General features: G+C 40.4%; 1 protein-coding gene across 1 annotated transcript in view; it reads left to right on the top strand.

The window, feature by feature from the left end:
* Positions 1-14,280, top strand: part of LOC124282896 (DNA primase small subunit-like) — a 29,380-nt gene extending 15,100 nt beyond the window's left edge. The window contains exons 4-13 of the mRNA XM_046718937.1: positions 4,438-4,511; positions 5,888-6,024; positions 6,891-6,949; positions 8,356-8,468; positions 8,831-8,931; positions 10,730-10,868; positions 11,305-11,374; positions 12,489-12,553; positions 12,880-12,978; positions 13,740-14,280. Coding sequence (XP_046574893.1) covers positions 4,438-4,511; positions 5,888-6,024; positions 6,891-6,949; positions 8,356-8,468; positions 8,831-8,931; positions 10,730-10,868; positions 11,305-11,374; positions 12,489-12,553; positions 12,880-12,978; positions 13,740-13,759 — 877 coding nt within the window. The 3' untranslated portion in view covers positions 13,760-14,280. The remainder of the gene's footprint in view (positions 1-4,437; positions 4,512-5,887; positions 6,025-6,890; positions 6,950-8,355; positions 8,469-8,830; positions 8,932-10,729; positions 10,869-11,304; positions 11,375-12,488; positions 12,554-12,879; positions 12,979-13,739) is intronic.
* The last annotated feature ends 4,962 nt before the right edge of the window (positions 14,281-19,242 follow it).

Consider the following 19,242-nt stretch of genomic DNA (forward strand, 5'->3'; position numbering starts at 1 on the left):
AGTAAGACAAGATGGTGGTCCCCGAGTTACAACGGAAGTTGGAAGAATAGGATCTAGGAAATGCTGTTATGCAGTTCCCATGAGGGGGATACAGGACGTATCTATGGACAGCTGTTGAATCCAGGAAGTGGCTTGACCCACCACCAATCCGTAGGATTCTATAAGCAAAAGATCATGAGTCAGGATAAGGAAAAATATGTAGTTTTTTAAGTAAAATTGATATTATATACTTATCCTGACTCATGAGGAGAAGCCCTCCCAACCTCCCCGCTGGAAACACTTCGGATTTCACAGTAGATCCAGGTGCATGGGCAGAAAAATCAGGAGAGAGTGACAAGTAAGGCTGGTCACATGACTGTTTGCAGGGAAAGAAGGGAGGTATCTTGTGGGTGAGTGTATTTTTACGTCTGCTTTGGGAACTACAAGGGATTCAAGTGTTCCACTACCATTCGCAAGGGAAAGGGGGCTAAGCAAAAGATCATGAGTCAGGATAAGTATAAAATATCAATTTTACTTAAAAAATTACATTTTTATACTTATCCTGGCTCATGATGTCAAGCCTTCCCAACCTCCCTGCAGAAGACACTTCGGGTTTCCCAGCAAACCCAGGTGCATGGGCTTATTCAGGAGAGAGTGACAAGCATGGCAGGTCACATGACTGTTTTGGCGGGAAAAAGGAGGCAACTCGTGGGTGAGAGAACTTTTACGTCCTCTTCAGGGAACTACAAGGGATTCTAAGTGTTCCACTACCATTCGCATAGAAGAAAGAGCAAAGCAAATAAGCATGAGTCAGGTTAAGTATAAAATATCAATTTTACTTTAAAAATTACATGTTTCTCTTATGTTACAGGAATAAATTGTAATGCCACTATTTTCATCTTCTTATTTTATGGGTTGCACATCACTTTATAATCCTTAAAATTAGGGGTGACTATTGAGGGGGAAACAACTATTGCAATAGGTTTTTTTTCTCCTTGAATTGTCTCATTTGAAGTCATTTCTCAAATGAATGTATAGTTTATATGAAATAATAACAAGTTCAAGTAGTTTCAGTCTCTTTTAATAACTGACAAGAAACTTGAAACCCCGATCAAACAGTTAAAACATAAACTCAATGAAGCTGCAAGACTGCACCCAAACAATAAAAAAATACAAAACAGCATAAATATTTGTCAACGGAAGTCAATTACTAAACGATCAATAGTCACACATACTATCGATGCATCGATTGTTTTTCGTTTCTACCATCGATTAACTGCTATCGGAGACTCAACAATTGCAATCCATCGATAGTTCGATGCATCGTTACAGCTCTACTTAAAATAGAAGTTAGAACAATTGAGCAAGTTCCCTGTCACAGAAGTTCTGTTAATGTGTGATTTATTGAAAATGATTATGATGCATAACACAAAAGTGAAAGCATCTAGTTCTATCTTCATGCAAGTTTCCATACCCGTGAAGATCCGGGTTAGAATTGATCTCCAGCAACCCATGCTTGTCGTAAGAGTTAACACTGTTAACTGGTTCATCTGGTCCAAGCTTACATAGCGACTTCACTCTCTCAGCTTATACACTCTTTTTGGGGCTCAAGGTTGTTTATTTCCACTGAGCCTTTTTTTGTTACTGGGCATAATAGGTTAAATATTGCTGTTCAGCACTTAGCCAATTCTTGCAAATAGCAAGAAGTTTTCACCTGACATTGTCAGAGTTTCTGTCTTCCAGTAACTAATACTATACTATACTGTACTATACTATACCATACTTTACTATACTATACTATACTATACTATACTATACTATACTATACTATACTATACTATACTATACTATACTATACTATACTATACTATACTATTAAACCCACCCACCCCCCACCCACCCCCAAGACACGCACACACACACACACACACACACATACATACATACATACATACATCAGTGTTCACGAATGGTGTTTCAAAGTAACAGGACATTGCGTCCTGTAAGTTTCAGAGGTCTGTCTGACCCACTGAAAATTCACAGGACCCATAGAATAAAAATTAAACACACATTTCAGATTTAACACTTCTTATAAGTGGCATTGACATTATTAACAAACGTAAAATTTGTAAACAGCAAACAAGTGTGATGTGTCACATACGACAACTTCAGTCAAAGTCATTGTGAAATATACAGTCGGACACTGGGGCCAGCAGGTGGTAGACTTCCACCTGACCACCGGCGAATCTGCCGGATTTGTCAGAGGGTCAGACGCTATTCGTGAACACTGATATATACCAATGAATAACTATATATATATTTCATTGGTAAATATACCACATCCTGGTGGAATATAGCCTGATCTATCCAAAGTATTGAATGTCCCAGTATTTTTGACATAGTGGACTGATAAATTATAGTGAGTGAGTGAGTGAGTGAATTTAGTTTTACGCCACACTCAGCAACATTCCAGCCATGGCGGCGGTCTGTAAATAATTGAATCTGGACCAGACAAACCAGTGATCAACAGCTTGAGCTTGACATGTGTCAACCAAGTCAGCAAGCCTGACCACCCGATCCTGTTAGTCACCTCTTACAACAAGCATGGGTTACTGAAGATCAATATTCTAACCTGGACCTTCATGGGTCGATAAATTATAATTGCATGGAAACAGTGATGAGGTGTGTAAGAGAAATTTTTTGCTTTGATCAAGTTGATAATGTAAGCAAGAAAGATACAAAATGAAGTTCATGTTATTTTGGTCCAAATTGTATTTGAGACCAAACTCACCTTGATCGTGTTGGAGACCTGTGAAGATGCGGCTTGGAATTGGTCTTCAGCAACCCATGCTTGTCGTAAGAGGCGACTAACGAGATCAGGTGGTCAGGCTCGCTGACTTGGTTGACATTTCATCGCATCTCAGCTGCGTAGATCGATGTTTATGCTGTTGATCACTGGATTGTCTGATTCAGACTTGATTTTGTACAGACCACCGCCACATAGCTGGAATATTGCTGAGTGTGGTGTTCAATAACAAACAAAGCAAACAAACAGATTATGCAGGGGTTCAAAAATCCCATTGCCCGATGCCCGGGACAAGTCAGTTTTCATTTCAGGTCATCAAATAACGGTATCTTATTTGTCCGTGGGCTACCAGATAATTTCTGCGATGCTTATGGTTTCAATGAATTAAATAAACTCGGAATTCATTTCATGTCTGCTCGAAATGTAGCTATTAAAATTACTAAACTATCGATAGTCACACATACTATCGATGCATCAATAGTTTTTCATTTCTACCATCGATTAATTGCTATTGGAGACTCAATAATTGCAATTCACTGATAGTTAAATGCATCATTACAGCATTACTGACCAATCACTGACAAGAAAGCTGGCATGCACTTGAGTCAACAGTCAGGCCAAGACAGAATAGCAGACGACTGAGTTTCACCTTTGATCTTATAAAATGTCACAGAAGCTGATCGATAGTTTTTTAAAAGGAGGGCAGATGTTTGCACCAGACAGTCGAAAGATAAAAAATCCGACAACAAGAAAGGTTGTAGACAATTTCAGAAATCTTGGTGTTCAAATTGGCCATAGTTACTTTACGACGAAGAAATATACCAATACAGTTATGATTACTTTATCATGGCTTGACCCAACCACCAACTCACTGGTTTCACTGCTGAGAATATAATATGACAAACACTCGGCATGAACTGCTGAACTATCATGAATTTTCAGATATTCTACTCTGAATTTTGAGCACCCATTGACAAAAGTGTTCTTTACCCCATGCCTCGTGGATACAGACGGAAATCGTGCTCAATATTTACAAGTCCTAATGTCTTAATTACCTTTCTACAATGTGAGAGTCAGAGACTGTTCTATATAAAAAAAAATAATGACAATTATTACCTGTAAAGGAGAAATAAAAAGTCCAGTAGACATTAACATCAAATACCATGTTGATTTATTCTTTCATAATTACAATGGTTAAAGCGTTCACTCTTCACGCCTAAAACCTGGGTTCTATTCCCCACCTGGGTACAATGTGTGAAGCCCATTTCTGGTGTCCCCCGCCGTGATAGTGCTGGAATATTGCTAAAGGCGGCATAAAACCATTCTCAATCACTCTTTAGTCAGGACAAGGGGCCTTTCGGGAGTGGAAATAACTTTAAAATTGCTAGGGTACTCCGGTACAGTGGCACATATAAAATCACTTGCTCTCATAATTTTTCCACTATACCGGACGTTTTCTTGTTGATTTTTAAATAAACAACATGATTAACGTTGGAAAGTCAACTGGACACCGGTACAGTGTGGGCAAGTGCCCAATAGAAAAAATCTTGACTCGGACGGGCAATGGGTTATTTCCACCCCTGCCTTTTAAAAAAGAAATTGAACCCCTGTCATGTTGGTTGCGTGTAGATTTAGTTATGATTGTGTTCCAGGGGTGCCGAGATCTGCGACAAGTGTTGGCCACTTATGATCATTGCAGTGAAGATCCTTGATGCGGCCCTCAGAGGTACTGTGTTAATATCCTCCTCATACATGATTTCTATGCTTTGTTTAGCCCTTCTGTGAATGGAAGACCAGTAGTTTATAATTTTCTCAGATGTTACCCATCTTAAAGGTCAACTGCATCCAAAAAACAAACATAATTAAAACACAATTATCACTTATTCATGACATATAATATACATTGCTGATTATGAAAAAGCAAATAAACAAAATTATAAGCTTACAATCGCAAATCAAAAGTGCAATATTTTGTACTTGGGTTTACTTCCCTTGAAACGATGCAGCCGTGATACCGAACCCCATTCAGAGTGGGTGGGGTGCACTCAAGTGTAACAAAGTCTTTCATTGGCTGGTTCATTTGCCAATACACTCAGGGCTCTTTGTGTGTGTATAGAGATGTTGGGTTTTGTAAATACATGCTCATTTTTGTGTATAACATTTTGAAATCAACAGACACCATACATGCCATGTGTACAAGTATCACACCTGCCTGTCTGTGTAATTACATAATGTGACAGACAGAACTCAGGTGCACAAGCCATAAATCAATGTGTTTTGTTTATGGTGTATAGCCTGATAGGTTCAAATTGCATGTGGTCAGTGATTGAAGTTGTGTATAGCATATTGTCATTAGCAGGCAGGCAGGCACACACATTTTCACTGCTTTATAAGTTGAATTTGCATTTTTGTAAGTCCATACCGAAAGGTATCAGAATCTGCATTGCATGTGACCTTTAAAGAATTGTCGCTTTTGATTTGATCATTATAAGCAGCCTAGGAGTGAATTTAGTTTTACGCTGCAATACTCCAGTAATATCATGGCAGGGGACTCCAGTAATGGGCTTCACATATTGTGCCCATGTGGGGAATCTAACCTGGGTCTTCAGCGTGACGAGGGAACACCATTAACCACTAGGCTAGCCCACCGCGCAGCAGCCTAGGAAGAGGACTGCTTTAAGATTTTGTCTGAAATGGACCACCGCCATTGCCAGTGATTTTCTGCCTTTGACTTCTTCCAGCAGACAGTGGACAATTATTTTGGCTAATTTTTTTAATATGTTTTTTTTTGACAACATTGACAAAGGTGAAGTGCTTTATTCAAGTGTTTGTCAAAATGGAAATGGGGCTGCAAGTGGTTGTAAACAATATGAAATGTGTCATAGGAGTTCTAAGTTGGAATGGTGCATAGCAGCCTATGCTGGTGTGAAGACATGACCTCATCGATTGTGTGGTTAACATGTCCTGATGGTGAGAGTAATTGCTCACAATATTAATCTCCAGAATTGTCTCGACCAAACATGATTATTCACCAGCCACTCTAATTTAGATGGAATATTACTGGCATTGAACATTATCAAACTATGAGTTTTTGATCTCCAGATGACTTCGGGTATGAGCACCTGTTGTGGGTGTATTCCGGGCGCCGAGGCATCCATTGCTGGGTGTGCGATGAAGGTGCCCGCAAACTCTCACAGGCAGCCAGGTCAGCCATTGCTGAGTACCTCAGCGTTGTCAAGGTAACTTGCAGAGAGACTGATTAATGAGATCACATTTAACATTTGATGTACATGGTATGATTTACCTGTCAGCAGTGATTGGAATAACTGCTTGCCTGATGTCCCGGACTATCAATATTTCAGACATGGCTTCAGTTATTTATGAAGTCAGAAACTGCATGAAGACTAAGGGTTTCTTGTCATTTTGTTGTCAGTCTCCCCTAACCACCCTAATTTCCAACTCTGATTCAAATCTTTTATCACTGGTCTTTATTCCCAACTTAATTCACATTTTTAATAAGAAATATTTTGTTCAGTGTTTTAATTGTCTGTTCTATTTGTGAAGACTAGAGTAAATCTTGTGTGTATCATGGTTGAATGCGAAAACATCAAATGCAATGTTGATGTGAATTAATTGTTCCCTCAGAGTGTCTCCTTCTGTTATAATGGTATCAATAGACATAAACCACCTTCAGTTGTTTCCTAGTGCATGCTGTTCAATACAGTGGCCTGGCTGGATATACACTTTAGAGCTGTGACGATATATCGTAGTATCGATAATCGTGATACTGTATTTGACGATAAATATATCGATACGTTTTATCGTATCGTGATATGTATCGTTGACCTTAAAATTGTTAATTTTCATTAGATATTGACGGTTATGTCAAAATTTCTTGCTATTAAAATATAATTTTTTAAAGAAAATAACTGAAGAAAGCATATCGTGATATGCATCGAATCGAATCGTATCGTTCCAAGATATCGTGGTACTTATCGTATTGTGAAATTTCTGTATCGTCACACCTCTAATACACTTGGACATCACGGACTGTATCGTGTGTGGATGTGAGTGTATACGTTCAACACCTTTCTCTGTTATTTAGGGAGGAGACAATCAAACCAAGAAGGTGACAGTTGATGATCGAATGCATCCTTCTGTGAAGTAAGTACATCATACATTGTCGTCTTCCTTTAGCTGCTGTCGTAGTTCCAGCAATATCTGTAGGGTTTTTTGTTTGTTTGTTTGTATGTTGTGTAACTCTGCCATCAGCAGTATTCCAGCTACAATTCTGCCTGAAGTGTTCAAGTCAGGACCAGACAAACCAGTGATTCATACTACAAGCAACAAAGAATATAAGGTTTAGATGGCATGCAGTCAACCACGTGACCAAGCTTGACCATTCTATTCTTTGGGGCGATTCTTATGACAAGTATGAGCTTTATCCCACACACTCACAACTGCCTGTTCGAGTCCTCAAGGGATGGACCGCCTCCGTGGTGTAGTGGTTAGAGCGTCCGCCCGGAGTGCGGAAGGTCGCGGGTTCGATCCCCGACCGCGTCATACCAAAAGATGTTAAAATATGGTACTTGTTGGTCCCTGCCTGGCGCTCGGCATTAATGGGTACAACAAGGACTGGTCGGCTCGGAGTCAGTATAATGTGTCTGAGTGGGGTATTCATGCTTCACTGCGGCATGGTATCTCAGTGGGCTAGCACTATAAAACCAGCTTAAGTCTGGGCTAGTACAAGCAGCCACACATACATAAACACACGCATGCGTTGTCATATGGCGAAATATTCTCAAGCACGACGTTAAACCCAATTCCCACTACACCACCACCACCTCAAGGGATGAATTGAGAATAAGAGTTAGCTATGTGGAAAATTTTGCTGCAAGACAAGTTCAGCTGGTAGTCAGTTCATAAATGTTGGTGTATCTAATTATTGACAAAATAAATTGTGTTTTGAAATTTAGTTGTTTGGGCTACAAAATGGACATGTGATTCATTTGTGAAGAATGCTTGTCATCATGCCCCCCCCATTAGTCACTGGATTGTCTGGTCCAGACTCGATTACTTACAGACCGTCATAAATAGCTGGAATACTGCTGACTGCAGTGTTAAACAACAACATATATTTAGAACTTCAAATAATTTTACAGTTTGTCACCAATTGAGAAGTTTGAAAGAAACAAGTTGGCCAGGGAAGAGTTATCATCAGTTCCCATTAAAGTTGATTTAAGTTTCTCTCCTGAAGCTACCTGTGAAGGTCCGGGTTAGAATATTGGCCTTCAGTAACCCATGCTTGTCGTAAGAGGCACCTAACGGGATCGGGTGGTCAGGCTTGCTGACATGGTTGACACATGTCATCGGTTCCCAATTGCGCAGATCGATGCTCATGTTGTTGATCACTGGATTGTCTGGTCCAGACTTGATTATTTACAGACCGCCGCCATATAGCTGGAATATTGCTGAGTGCGGTGTAAAACTAAACTTACTCACTCACTCACTCTCCTGAAGCCCAGAAATAGAATATACTTATTATTTAGCAATGACTGTGATTGTTACAGACGTGCCTTGACAATCATCGAGAAGCACTTTGTGGACTACGCCTGCCACAGCCAAGACTTCCTGGACACAGAGGAGAGATGGGACAAGGTTTTGTCTCTCGTCCCTGACGCAGGTTAGGTCAAAGCCAAGTGTAACAGTGACTTGTTGGTAGCCAGAGTCTAGTAAGACGGCTCTTGGTCAAGTAAGCTTAGCTATTAAAAGTCCATACATTTAGACCAATATCTACTGAAAATGATGTTTTGTGACAAATTGGGGTTAAATTAAATGGTGGAGTTAACTGCTTGTATGATATATCTGTTTTGTGGTTCATATTCCGAGAGTTTGTCTGAGGCTCCAAAATTAACTTTGGTTACAATTATAATAGAAAAATGTCTGGCAGTGCCTGACTAAATTTGTCAATTGGAGAGGAGGTTATTGTGCATTTTGCTATACCGGACTATAAAAGGTGACAAAAACATATTTGTTGTATTTTAGAGTTCCGTGAACAGCTGAAGGAAGATTTTACAAAAACTGGAACCAACTCGGCCAACAGATGGTCGATCATAGTCAGACGGGTGGAGGAGTCACTGACTGTGGTAAGCCTAGACCTTTTGTTGCAGGATGTCATACCTGAACTGACCCTTTGTTGTAGGATGTCATACCTGAACTGACCCTTTGTTGTAGGATGTCATACCTGAACTGACCCTTTGTTGTAGGATGTCATACCTGAACTGACCCTTTGTTGTAGGATGTCATACCTGAACTGACCCTTTGTTGTAGGATGTCATACCTGAACTGACCCTTTGTTGTAGGATGTCATACCTGAACTGACCCTTTGTTGTAGGATGCTGACCCTTTGTTGTAGGATGTCATATGGGGGTCATACCTGAACTGACCCTTTGTTGTAGGATGATGTCATGTCCCTGAACTGACCCTTTGTTGTAGGATGTCATACCTGAACTGACCCTTTGTTGTAGGATGTCATACCTGAACTGACCCTTTGTTGTAGGATGTCATACCTGAACTGACCCTTTGTTGTAGGATGTCTGAACTACCTGTCATACCTGAACTGACCCTTTGTTGTAGGATGTCATACCTGAACTGACCCTTTGTTGTAGGATGTCATACCTGAACTGACCCTTTGTTGTAGGATGTCATACCTGAACTGACCCTTTGTTGTAGGATGTCATACCTGAACTGACCCTTTGTTGTAGGATGTCATACCTGAACTAACCCTTTGTTGTAGGAGGTCATACCTGAACTGACCCTTTGTTGTTGTAGGATGTCATACCTGAACTGACTGACCTTTGTTGTAGGATGTCATACCTGAACTGACCCTTTGTTGTAGGATGTCATACCTGAACTGACCTTTGTTGTAGGATGTCATACCTGAACTTACCCTTTGTTGTATGATGTCCCTTTGTTGTAGGAGGTCATACCTGAACTGAACCTTTGATGGAAGAGGTCATACCTGAACTGACCCTTTGTTGTAGGATGTCATACCTGAACTGAACTGTTGTAGGAGGTCATGCCTGAACCTGAATGTCATGACCTTTGTTGTGGGGGACCCTTTGTTGAAGGATGTCATACCTGAACTGACCCTTTGTTGTAGGATGTCATACCTGAACTGACCCTTTGTTGTAGGATGTCATACCTGAACTGACCCTTTGTTGTAGGATGTCATACCTGAACTGACCCTTTGTTGTAGGATGTCATACCTGAACTGACCCTTTGTTGTAGGATGTCATACCTGAACTGACCCTTTGTTGTAGGATGTCATACCTGAACTGAATGTCATACCTGAACTTTGTTGTAGGATGTCATACCTGAACTGACCCTTTGTTGTAGGATGTACCCTTTGTTGTTGTAGGATGTCATACCTGAACTGACCCTTTGTTGTAGGATGTCATACCTGAACTGACCCTTTGTTGTAGGAGGTCATACCATGACCCTGAACTGTTGTAGGAGGTCATACCTGAACTGACCCTTTGTTGTGAAGGATGTCATACCTGAACTGACCCTTTGTTGTAGGATGTCATACCTGAACTAACCCTTTGTTGAAGGATGTCATACCTGAACTGACCCTTTGTTGTAGGATGTCATACCTGAACTGACCCTTTGTTGTAGGATGTCATACCTGAACTGACCCTTTGTTGTAGGATGTCATACCTGAACTGACCCTTTGTTGTAGGATGTCATACCTGAACTGTCCCTTTGTTGTAGGATGTCATACCTGAACTAACTCCTTTGTTGTAGGATGTCATACCTGAACTGACCCTTTGTTGTAGGATGTCATACCTGAACTGACCTTTGTTGTAGGATGTCGTACCTGTACTGACTGTGTGGTAGAATGTCATATCTTGACCATCTGTAGCATGTGACATCCTGTTTCAGGAGAAATACAGAAACAAGAAACTACGCCATCTGAAGGAGGAAATACTACTACAGTATTGTTACCCTCGACTGGACGTGAACGTCAGCAAGGGAGTTAACCATCTTCTCAAGAGTCCTTTCTGTGTCCATCCTAAAACAGGTACATGTAAGGGTGCGTGTGGACTGTATATCATGTGTGGGGTGAGATTGCCATTGAGTGGGTGTGGGAATAATCACTGCTACTGGTGATGTGGTCAGGGGCTAAGGGTGTGTGCTTGTCAGAAACTAGGTCTGTGAATGTCAGTCTAGGTCTGTGATTGTCACTCTAGGTCTGTGATTGTCACTCTAGGTCTGTGATTGTCAGTCTAGGGGGGTGGTTGTCAGAGTCTGAGGGTGAGACAAAGGTGAAATTGTCAGTTGTTGGAAGTTGACCTGAAAACTCAGTAATATTATACCAAGCTGTCATCGTCCAAAATTTAGTATCTTTATAAATGTTGCATTAATTTTTGTCATCTGTGTATATATATGCAGAAGTATGTTGCATTAATTTTTTAATCTGTCTGTCCAAATGTAATGTCGACCCTGAATCACTTCAGGTAGAGTCTGTGTCCCGATGGATCCTACCCTGATAGAGAAGTTCAGTCCTTTCGATGTCCCAACAATAAGGTAATCAGCAGTTGGACATGAAGTGTGTGCGTTCTTTTTTGTTTTTTGGGGGGTTTTCAATAAAAGAAACCCTCGAACTAACAAGTATTTTTCCAAAGATAATCAGTTCCCAAAAGACCCAGGCAGATCTTTAGATTGCCAGGGCATCAGTTCTTGACCATAGCAAAACTGACATGAGTGTCCTGGGCTAGTCGCTGGACCTGAAGGAAAGGTGCAATTGTTTCATATAACCAGTGCATATCAAGCAACAGTTACAGATCCCAAGGGTCCACATTCATATAAGTGTATCAATATATGGGTCCCCATACAGCTTAAACGGAAGTGGGGCAGTGTGGTAGCCTATTGGTTAAAGTGTCTGCTCGTCACACTGAAGGCCCGAGTTCGATTCCTCACATGGTTGCAATGTGTGAAGCCCATTTCTGGTGTCCCCTTGCTGTGATATTGCTGGAATGTTGTTAAAAGCGGCGTAAACCAATACTCACTCACTCACTTAAACGGAAGTTTTCATGAAGGTACATAGGTTACAGGTTAGTAAAACCTGATGTTACGGGTGCCCTTGACCCCAAACAGATGATCGGTCATTGAGCATTATACTTGCCTTGAGCTTGCACTCATACAGGTGATTGGTCTGATACTGACTATGATGACCTTGTCAGATCTACTCAGAAGGAGGGGGGCAGTGGGGTAGCCTAATGGTTAAAGCGTTGGCTTGCCATGAGACCCGGTTCGAATCATACATGGGTACAATGTGTGAAGCCCATTTCTGGTGTCCACTGCCGTGATGTTGCTGGAATATTGCTAAAAGCGGCGTAAAACCAAAATCAGTCAGTCAGTCAGAAGGAGGGAGTAGAGTATACACCACCCAAATGATGTGAAGACCAACCAGGTTTTGTTTTCCAGATTATTTTCAAGTTTCTCATACCATGTTTATCCCATCAGTGCTGTACATCAAGGCTGGGAACAATTACTGTCATTTAATGTCCTTTGGTAGGAAGTGGCCTGGCATCAAACCTCCGACTTTCCACCATCCTGTGACATGATGAGGCTTCTCCTGTCACCAAACACCAAGACTGGTGTCAAAGGTTAAACATGACCATTCTGTTGTATATTTCAGTGGTCTGCTCGAGGAGCTAAACAAAACAGAAGCTGTGACAACAGAAACAGGCAAAAAACAGAAAGGTACTTCCTTAATTAAGTGTACCTGAAACTATTTTGGAAAGACTATCTTATGATCTGGAGACATTTTAAGAATAGGTTCTTCTACACAGAGATATATTGGACAAGTTTGTTACCTTGGGATGTCTCAACACTTTTAGCCGAACAGTTCCATACAAAACCTTTTTTGTTTTCATTTTTTTAGAGAGCTAATATATGTTTACTTTGTGAGTTTATAAATCAGACAAATACTTCAGCAAGCACTGTTAGAGGTTGTAGTAACAGAACTTCAGTCCACTGAAATCAAAATGTGACAAAGACTCTTGTCATATTTAGTGCCATATTTCCAGACTACAAGAGAACCTCCCTGGGACCGACCATCGACATATTTGATGTGTTTGTCAAGCAGATGGAGCAGAGTTGGCGAGGCACATTGCAGGAACAGAGTGGTGAGTGTTCCTGTGATACATCCATCTCCTGACTTGTGTCTTCTGAACTGTCTTGAAACATGAGAAGGTTATATAATATAAGAACCGATCATGAAACTCAGGGACTTTTTGGTAGTTATCAGAGGATTGTATCCAGTTTAAATCTTAGATATTTGTAACAATTCAAAATTTGCAACCAAACATGTTACTAATTAGGTTTTCGTAGTTTATAAGGTGATTTTAGCACACCTAAAATCAAGACGAAGATCTTGCATACTCAACCTAACACATAATGTGAAGGGAGAAAGAATATCTTATCCCTAGTTTTTTTAAATATGTGTCAGTGTCAGAATTTAAGTATGATGGTCAGAAGGTCCTTTACTTATTCGATTTTAAGGAAAGAAATAATTAGGAAGTCTCACTAGACTTTAAACTTTATTGTACTATTTGAAATACTTCCTCAACAACATGAAGTACATCAATGTTTCTCAGTCAATATAATGTTGGTACCCTCTAATGCTTTATCTGTTTCACCATGGATTGGGGTGGTGGGGCCTTGTGGTTAAGGCTTTCACTCATCACGACCAAAGCCTGGGTTCGATTCCCCACATGGGTACAATGTGTGAAACCCATTTCTGGCATACCCCCTGTGATATTGCTGGAATATTGCTGAATGCAGCGTAAAACCCAACTCACTCACTCACTCACCATGGACAGGTTAGCTAGTTATTTGATCAACAGCAGTTTAGAATGTTTTTGTAATTGGTTATTTAAATTTTCAGATATGAAGAAGGAATTCTAAAGAAGGATGTGGATACTGGTGTGTTGCGGATGTGAAACACAAGCAGGAAGCAGCTGTATATAGGAGCTGATGTGTATCGTGCTGAATAAACACAGTGCAACTGGAGGTTACTTTTGTACATAAACATGAAAAAACCAATCTCATTAAAATCAGATGATTTACAGTAAGTCATGTGAGCTGAGCTTTCTAAACAGCCAGCTGACATCTACACTAAATTCTCAATATGTGTCAGTGTAGCATTTAGAGCAGCTCATCTGATTTGACTATCTCAAAACAAACTTAAACAGTAAGTTCCAAATGTTGAAAACTAAGGCTGCATCATTACATTCTCTGTGGGTGTTGTTTACATCATGTTGTTTCTGATCTGTGTCCAGGGCAGAGAGGTGTTTTGTATGAGAGTAAATGATCTGATTTTATGAGAATTTAACTATATAAAACCGGTTTTTCAATCTTTATGTCACTGTTGAATGTCTTAAGAAGGGGTGTGTATCTTCACTGTATAAATAAACACAGAAAATATCTACTGGCTACTATTATTTCTAGACGTCACTTTCCAAGTAAATGTTCCTGGAGAAAATTCCAAGCGTCCCCCATTCTTTGATTGAGATAAGCTGGCACCTGATTGGCTGATTTCAAACATGGTATTCCATATAATACTGACCAAAGTGAATTTGTTAAAGTATGGACTTTCCCAGATAGCATTCGGACATTGGCCCAATGTTGGCAATGTTGGCAAAACCATTGCCATCTCTGAATGCTATCTCGGTTAGTGTGCATAACCATTATTTTGATGCTGGTTTCTCAAAACCAATTGTTTACTTAAAGACTTCTGCTGTAGTGTTAAGTGGAAAACTAAACCGTTTTGGCAAAATCATCCTATCACAGCTGCCAGATATCTCAATCTATGTCAATCTTGTCTTGCTTCCCTAACTGATTTTGATTTGGTGTAGAAAAGCCTGTAATTGGCTTGGGAGAGTTGCTTCCCTTGGTTATGAGTATTCTGAGATCATGGATTCAAATATCGGAACCTTTTTGGATCACCAAAGTCACCCTTCAAAGGCTGGTGTTACACTTCAGATTGTACTTCAGAAAGACACTGACCAGCTGGATCACAGTCAGTTATCGCCACAGGCTGGCACAATGTATTTTCAACACCCAGAACTCAACAGCCATGCCATCCATCTCTGCATTTGATACAAGTCCATAAGATCAGGATCTTTGGCTCTGCCTTCTCTACCAGCTTCATGTAAAGAAAGTAATTGAATACACGATGCCAATCAGAAAGTGGTCAAATGTAATACATGTTATATTTGGGATTACGCTTTCTCAGTAAAGTACAGATTCTAATACTTTAGTTTGTTGGAGTCCCATCTGGGATTCGAACCCACACCCTCTGTGCCAGCACACAAAGACAACCGACTAACCAACTCGGCCACTGCGACGTCCACAAAAGTCGAAGTCGGACATCTGGTAGTCTTTACCACAGACTTTGTATGCCCCTCTGATAAGTGTAAATTGGCATGTCTCCCACAGCCGAAAGGTATAAACTTCCAGTTGTCCGACTGTCCATGCACATGGGATAGGATGACATGTGGGAGCCTGACCGCTTGTTACAATGAGAGATAATTTATCAGTTTTCATATCACACAAGATTTAAGTGTACACTTGAAATGGACACAAGACTGGAGAAAACCTCTTTAAGATAATAAAAATCATATCAGCCTTTCTTTCCTGTTATAAATGTTCAAAGAACTTTGATTTTCATCTTTGCAAACATCAAGTGATGTAAGTAGTGTTGACTTTCAACTGATACAAAACACAGGAAGGTCTTGAATTTGGCACTCATGGTATGCCAAGGACAATAGCAATTGTGTTCTGAAAACACAGCACTTGAAGTGATTGTTCCGTAATAATTACAGTTCCTCAACACAACACCCATTATATAGTTAAGTCCCTTGTACGTGCCTAGAATACACAATATTGGTTTCGAATCCCAATTTGCCCTGATTGTATTTATTGGTTTGTCAGCATATACCTTTCATCAAAGGGTCAAACGTCTAAAAACATGCATTACTTCGGGCTCCTTCCCACATAAAGCAGACGCGTTGTCTTGTAGGCCTATTAATAAACATTGTTCAAAGCGGCAGAAAACCGAACTCACCTCTCAGCGGATAGATAGATAGATAGATAGATATAGATATATATATATATATCTATATATATATAGATACCATCGGTCACGTACCAATTTGCCCTGATTGTATTATAAGTACTGTTCAAAGCGGCAGAAAACCGAACTCACCTCTCAGCGGATATATATACGGTCGGTCACGTACCACGTGAAGAATTAAATTGGAATTTTGTACAATGTTTTAACAGTTTTGGGGATTCTGAAGAAGGCAATTCCTAAGTTAAGACCCGTGAAGGTCCGGGTTAGAATTTGTCTTCAGTAACCTATGCTTGTCGTAAGAGGCGACTAACGGGATCGGGTGGTCTGGCTCGCTGACTTGGTTGACACATGTCATCGTATCACAATTGGGTAGATCGATGCTCATGCTGTTGATCAGTGAACCATCTGGTCCAAACTCGATTAATTACAGACCGCCAATATATAGCTGGAATATTGTTGAGTGCGGCGTTAAACAACAAATACACAAAACAAACTGGGTAACACCAAGAGGCGACTCGGTGAATGTGAGTTTACAGGTTGTCCGGCTGTACTTTGCCATGGCTCGAAAATTTACAAGCCGCCATGATATCAATGCTGGCCTGTTGCCAACTCATTCGTGACCAACTTGTGTTATTCCGGGACAAGCGGTTACGGAAATGGACGAGTTGTGACGAATGGTTGCCAACTGCGGCCTAAAACAACAATTGCTCATTCACATAATATCACAGTAGTTAACCTGGTGACCCCCACAAGAGGTTTTGCCCACAACCTTCAGCAGCAGACTTTTCCGGAAGCTCCCGACGGAAGGGCGGAGTCGTCTTCATCGTTCATAAGACGCTGTCAGCGTACACTGCTATATACAAGATGTTTAACAACTCGCAGTGCTGATGCTAGTCTGTCTCACAGTCCCTGAACCACATTATTTTCCTACAGCCTATTCTTCCCTGTAGTGCTAAAGCCCTAAACGAAGCAAGTCCATATTTCCCCAGGTTCAGGTAAATGGGCTTGTTTGTTACTATCAAAATTATATATGTATATTCAGAGACTAAGCCTTAGTCTATGCTGATGTTTGGCCCTAGACTAACATCTAGTTTTATGAAATGAAGATGTTTTACGGAAAAAAATAGTTCCTCAATTAAATTCACAAAATATAAAACAAGGAGCACAGAGACTTTCTTCATTTTCATGAAACTGGTAATCTAGACTTGCCACATATTATAGACTTGCATGGGCTGCATTGGGTATATTTGTTTCAGGGTCTGAATGACAGTAGCTTGGCCCGTCGTTTTACGTTTCAAGCCAATTACCTATTGTTCGATCTTTATCATGGAAGAGTAGCCAGAGTATATCGGTCAGTTTGACCACATTGATGTGAACAGGACGTGCGTACTGACCGATATTTTAACATTATGCATTAAATGATTAGATCTGTGTAGATTGGTCCTGAAGCGCTTTGCCCTACTTCCGGAGAACAATACAATGACGTCATCTGAATATGTTTTTTATCACCCAGTTCCACCGGATTATCGCTTGGTGATATTTAGAGAATAAACAGCGAGCTGGGAGGAATTACGGATTATCTGTTCCGAATGAATGAATGGTGTTAATCCAGAGCTTCTGGCAGCAACCTACATCACTCATCCGAGAGGGACATAGGTTAGGTTATTCTGTATATCACTCATGGAGATGTTAACAGAAAATGAAGGAAACGTGGAAATTTTCAATATTACAAAGAAACATCACTGCATGAAGGGGGCATATAGTCATAAAAATTACGTTATGCCATTAGTGTGTGTCGTTATGAACAATGTATGACGTCATTTGTTTTTTCCACCTATCAGAACGGACAATCTCTATAATTCACATACACATATATATATCGGAAAGTTATTGCAGGCGAATCATTCCACATATGGCTGCTATATAGAGAATACTACACGAGGTCTCATTAGGAAGGTCACGAGTTTCGTATAATTCGTATGTAATGAGACCGAGTGTGGTATTTTATTTATTACCCACGTCTTACATGCATTAAATTGACAAAATAGCGTATTTTTGTTATGTTTTTGGTTTCAAACCGAAACCGGTTTCATAAAGAGGTTGCGGAAGAGTTTTGTACTGTAGTACAATATTTTCATGACGTCACACTGTAATGACGTCACTGCATGTCAGTTGTCATCGCCTCGTACAGCCTCGTACAGTAAACTACTCCGTAGCACCTCGTTTCTTGGTTTCCAGTTGCTTCATTCGGCTAACATCACTGGTGGAAACATTGCGTTTATGTTTTTCGACGGATATAATGTCTCAGTTCGACTCACAATTAAACAGCGACACGGCAACCTCCGCAATGTTTTCATTTCCACAATGCATTTATGTTGTAGAATGAATGAATTCACGTGTTTGTTATGAATATAAAAATAGTTACGTCAGAATGTGACCTAATTGAGAGGTAATCGGTTATCCAATCAAATCGTTAGAATCTCAGGTCAAGTCGTTACGACACAGATCAACGCGATACGACACTCGTGTGACGTACGAGATTAGTATGCAACTACCCATACGTTGACCTCGTGGGTAATAACAAGCGATATTGCCTTGTTGATATCCCTACAAAATACATGTTCTGCAGACCAGTGTGGCCTTACTATTTAACGTTGTGACATTAACATAACGTCACAATGTTTTCTGTTGATACGACACTGATTGGTTTTAGTTTGTTATTTATCGCAGTACTCAGCAATATTCCAGCTATATGGAGGCAGTCCGTAAATAATCGAGTCCGGACCAGACAATCCAGTGATCAACAGCATGAGCATCACTCTACCCAACTGGGATATGATGATGTGGCAACCAAGTCAGCCAGTCTGACCACCCGATCCCGTTAGTCGTCTCTTACGATAAGCATGGATTGCTGAAGATCAATTCTAACTTTGATCTTCACGGGTAACACTGGTTAGCTGGACCCAGAAAGAAGCTTTGGGATTGTTTTAAAGTAGTGCATATGTTGGCTTGCATCCCCAAGTTACTATTACTATTTTGTACACAGAAATACTTTTTCAGATAAATCATTGAACATTGTTCTTTTTGCCAGTATTTACCAGAGATTATTTCTCGCCATGTTGCTTGTTTGCAGTGGCTAATAACCATGAGAATATTGCTTGTGATCGTTCACTTATGTAAGTCATGCATGTCGTAAGAGGTGACTCACGAGATCTGGTGGCCAGGTTTGCTGACGGGGTTCATGCTTATGATTGTGTCCCAAAAGCATCGATCGATGCCCATGTTATGTGAATCACTGCATTGTCTGGTCCAG

The sequence above is a fragment of the Haliotis rubra genome, unplaced genomic scaffold, assembly GCF_003918875.1.
Source record: "Haliotis rubra isolate DU_JTF1 unplaced genomic scaffold, ASM391887v1 Scf306, whole genome shotgun sequence".
In the NCBI taxonomy this organism is placed as follows: Eukaryota; Metazoa; Mollusca; class Gastropoda; order Lepetellida; family Haliotidae; genus Haliotis; species Haliotis rubra.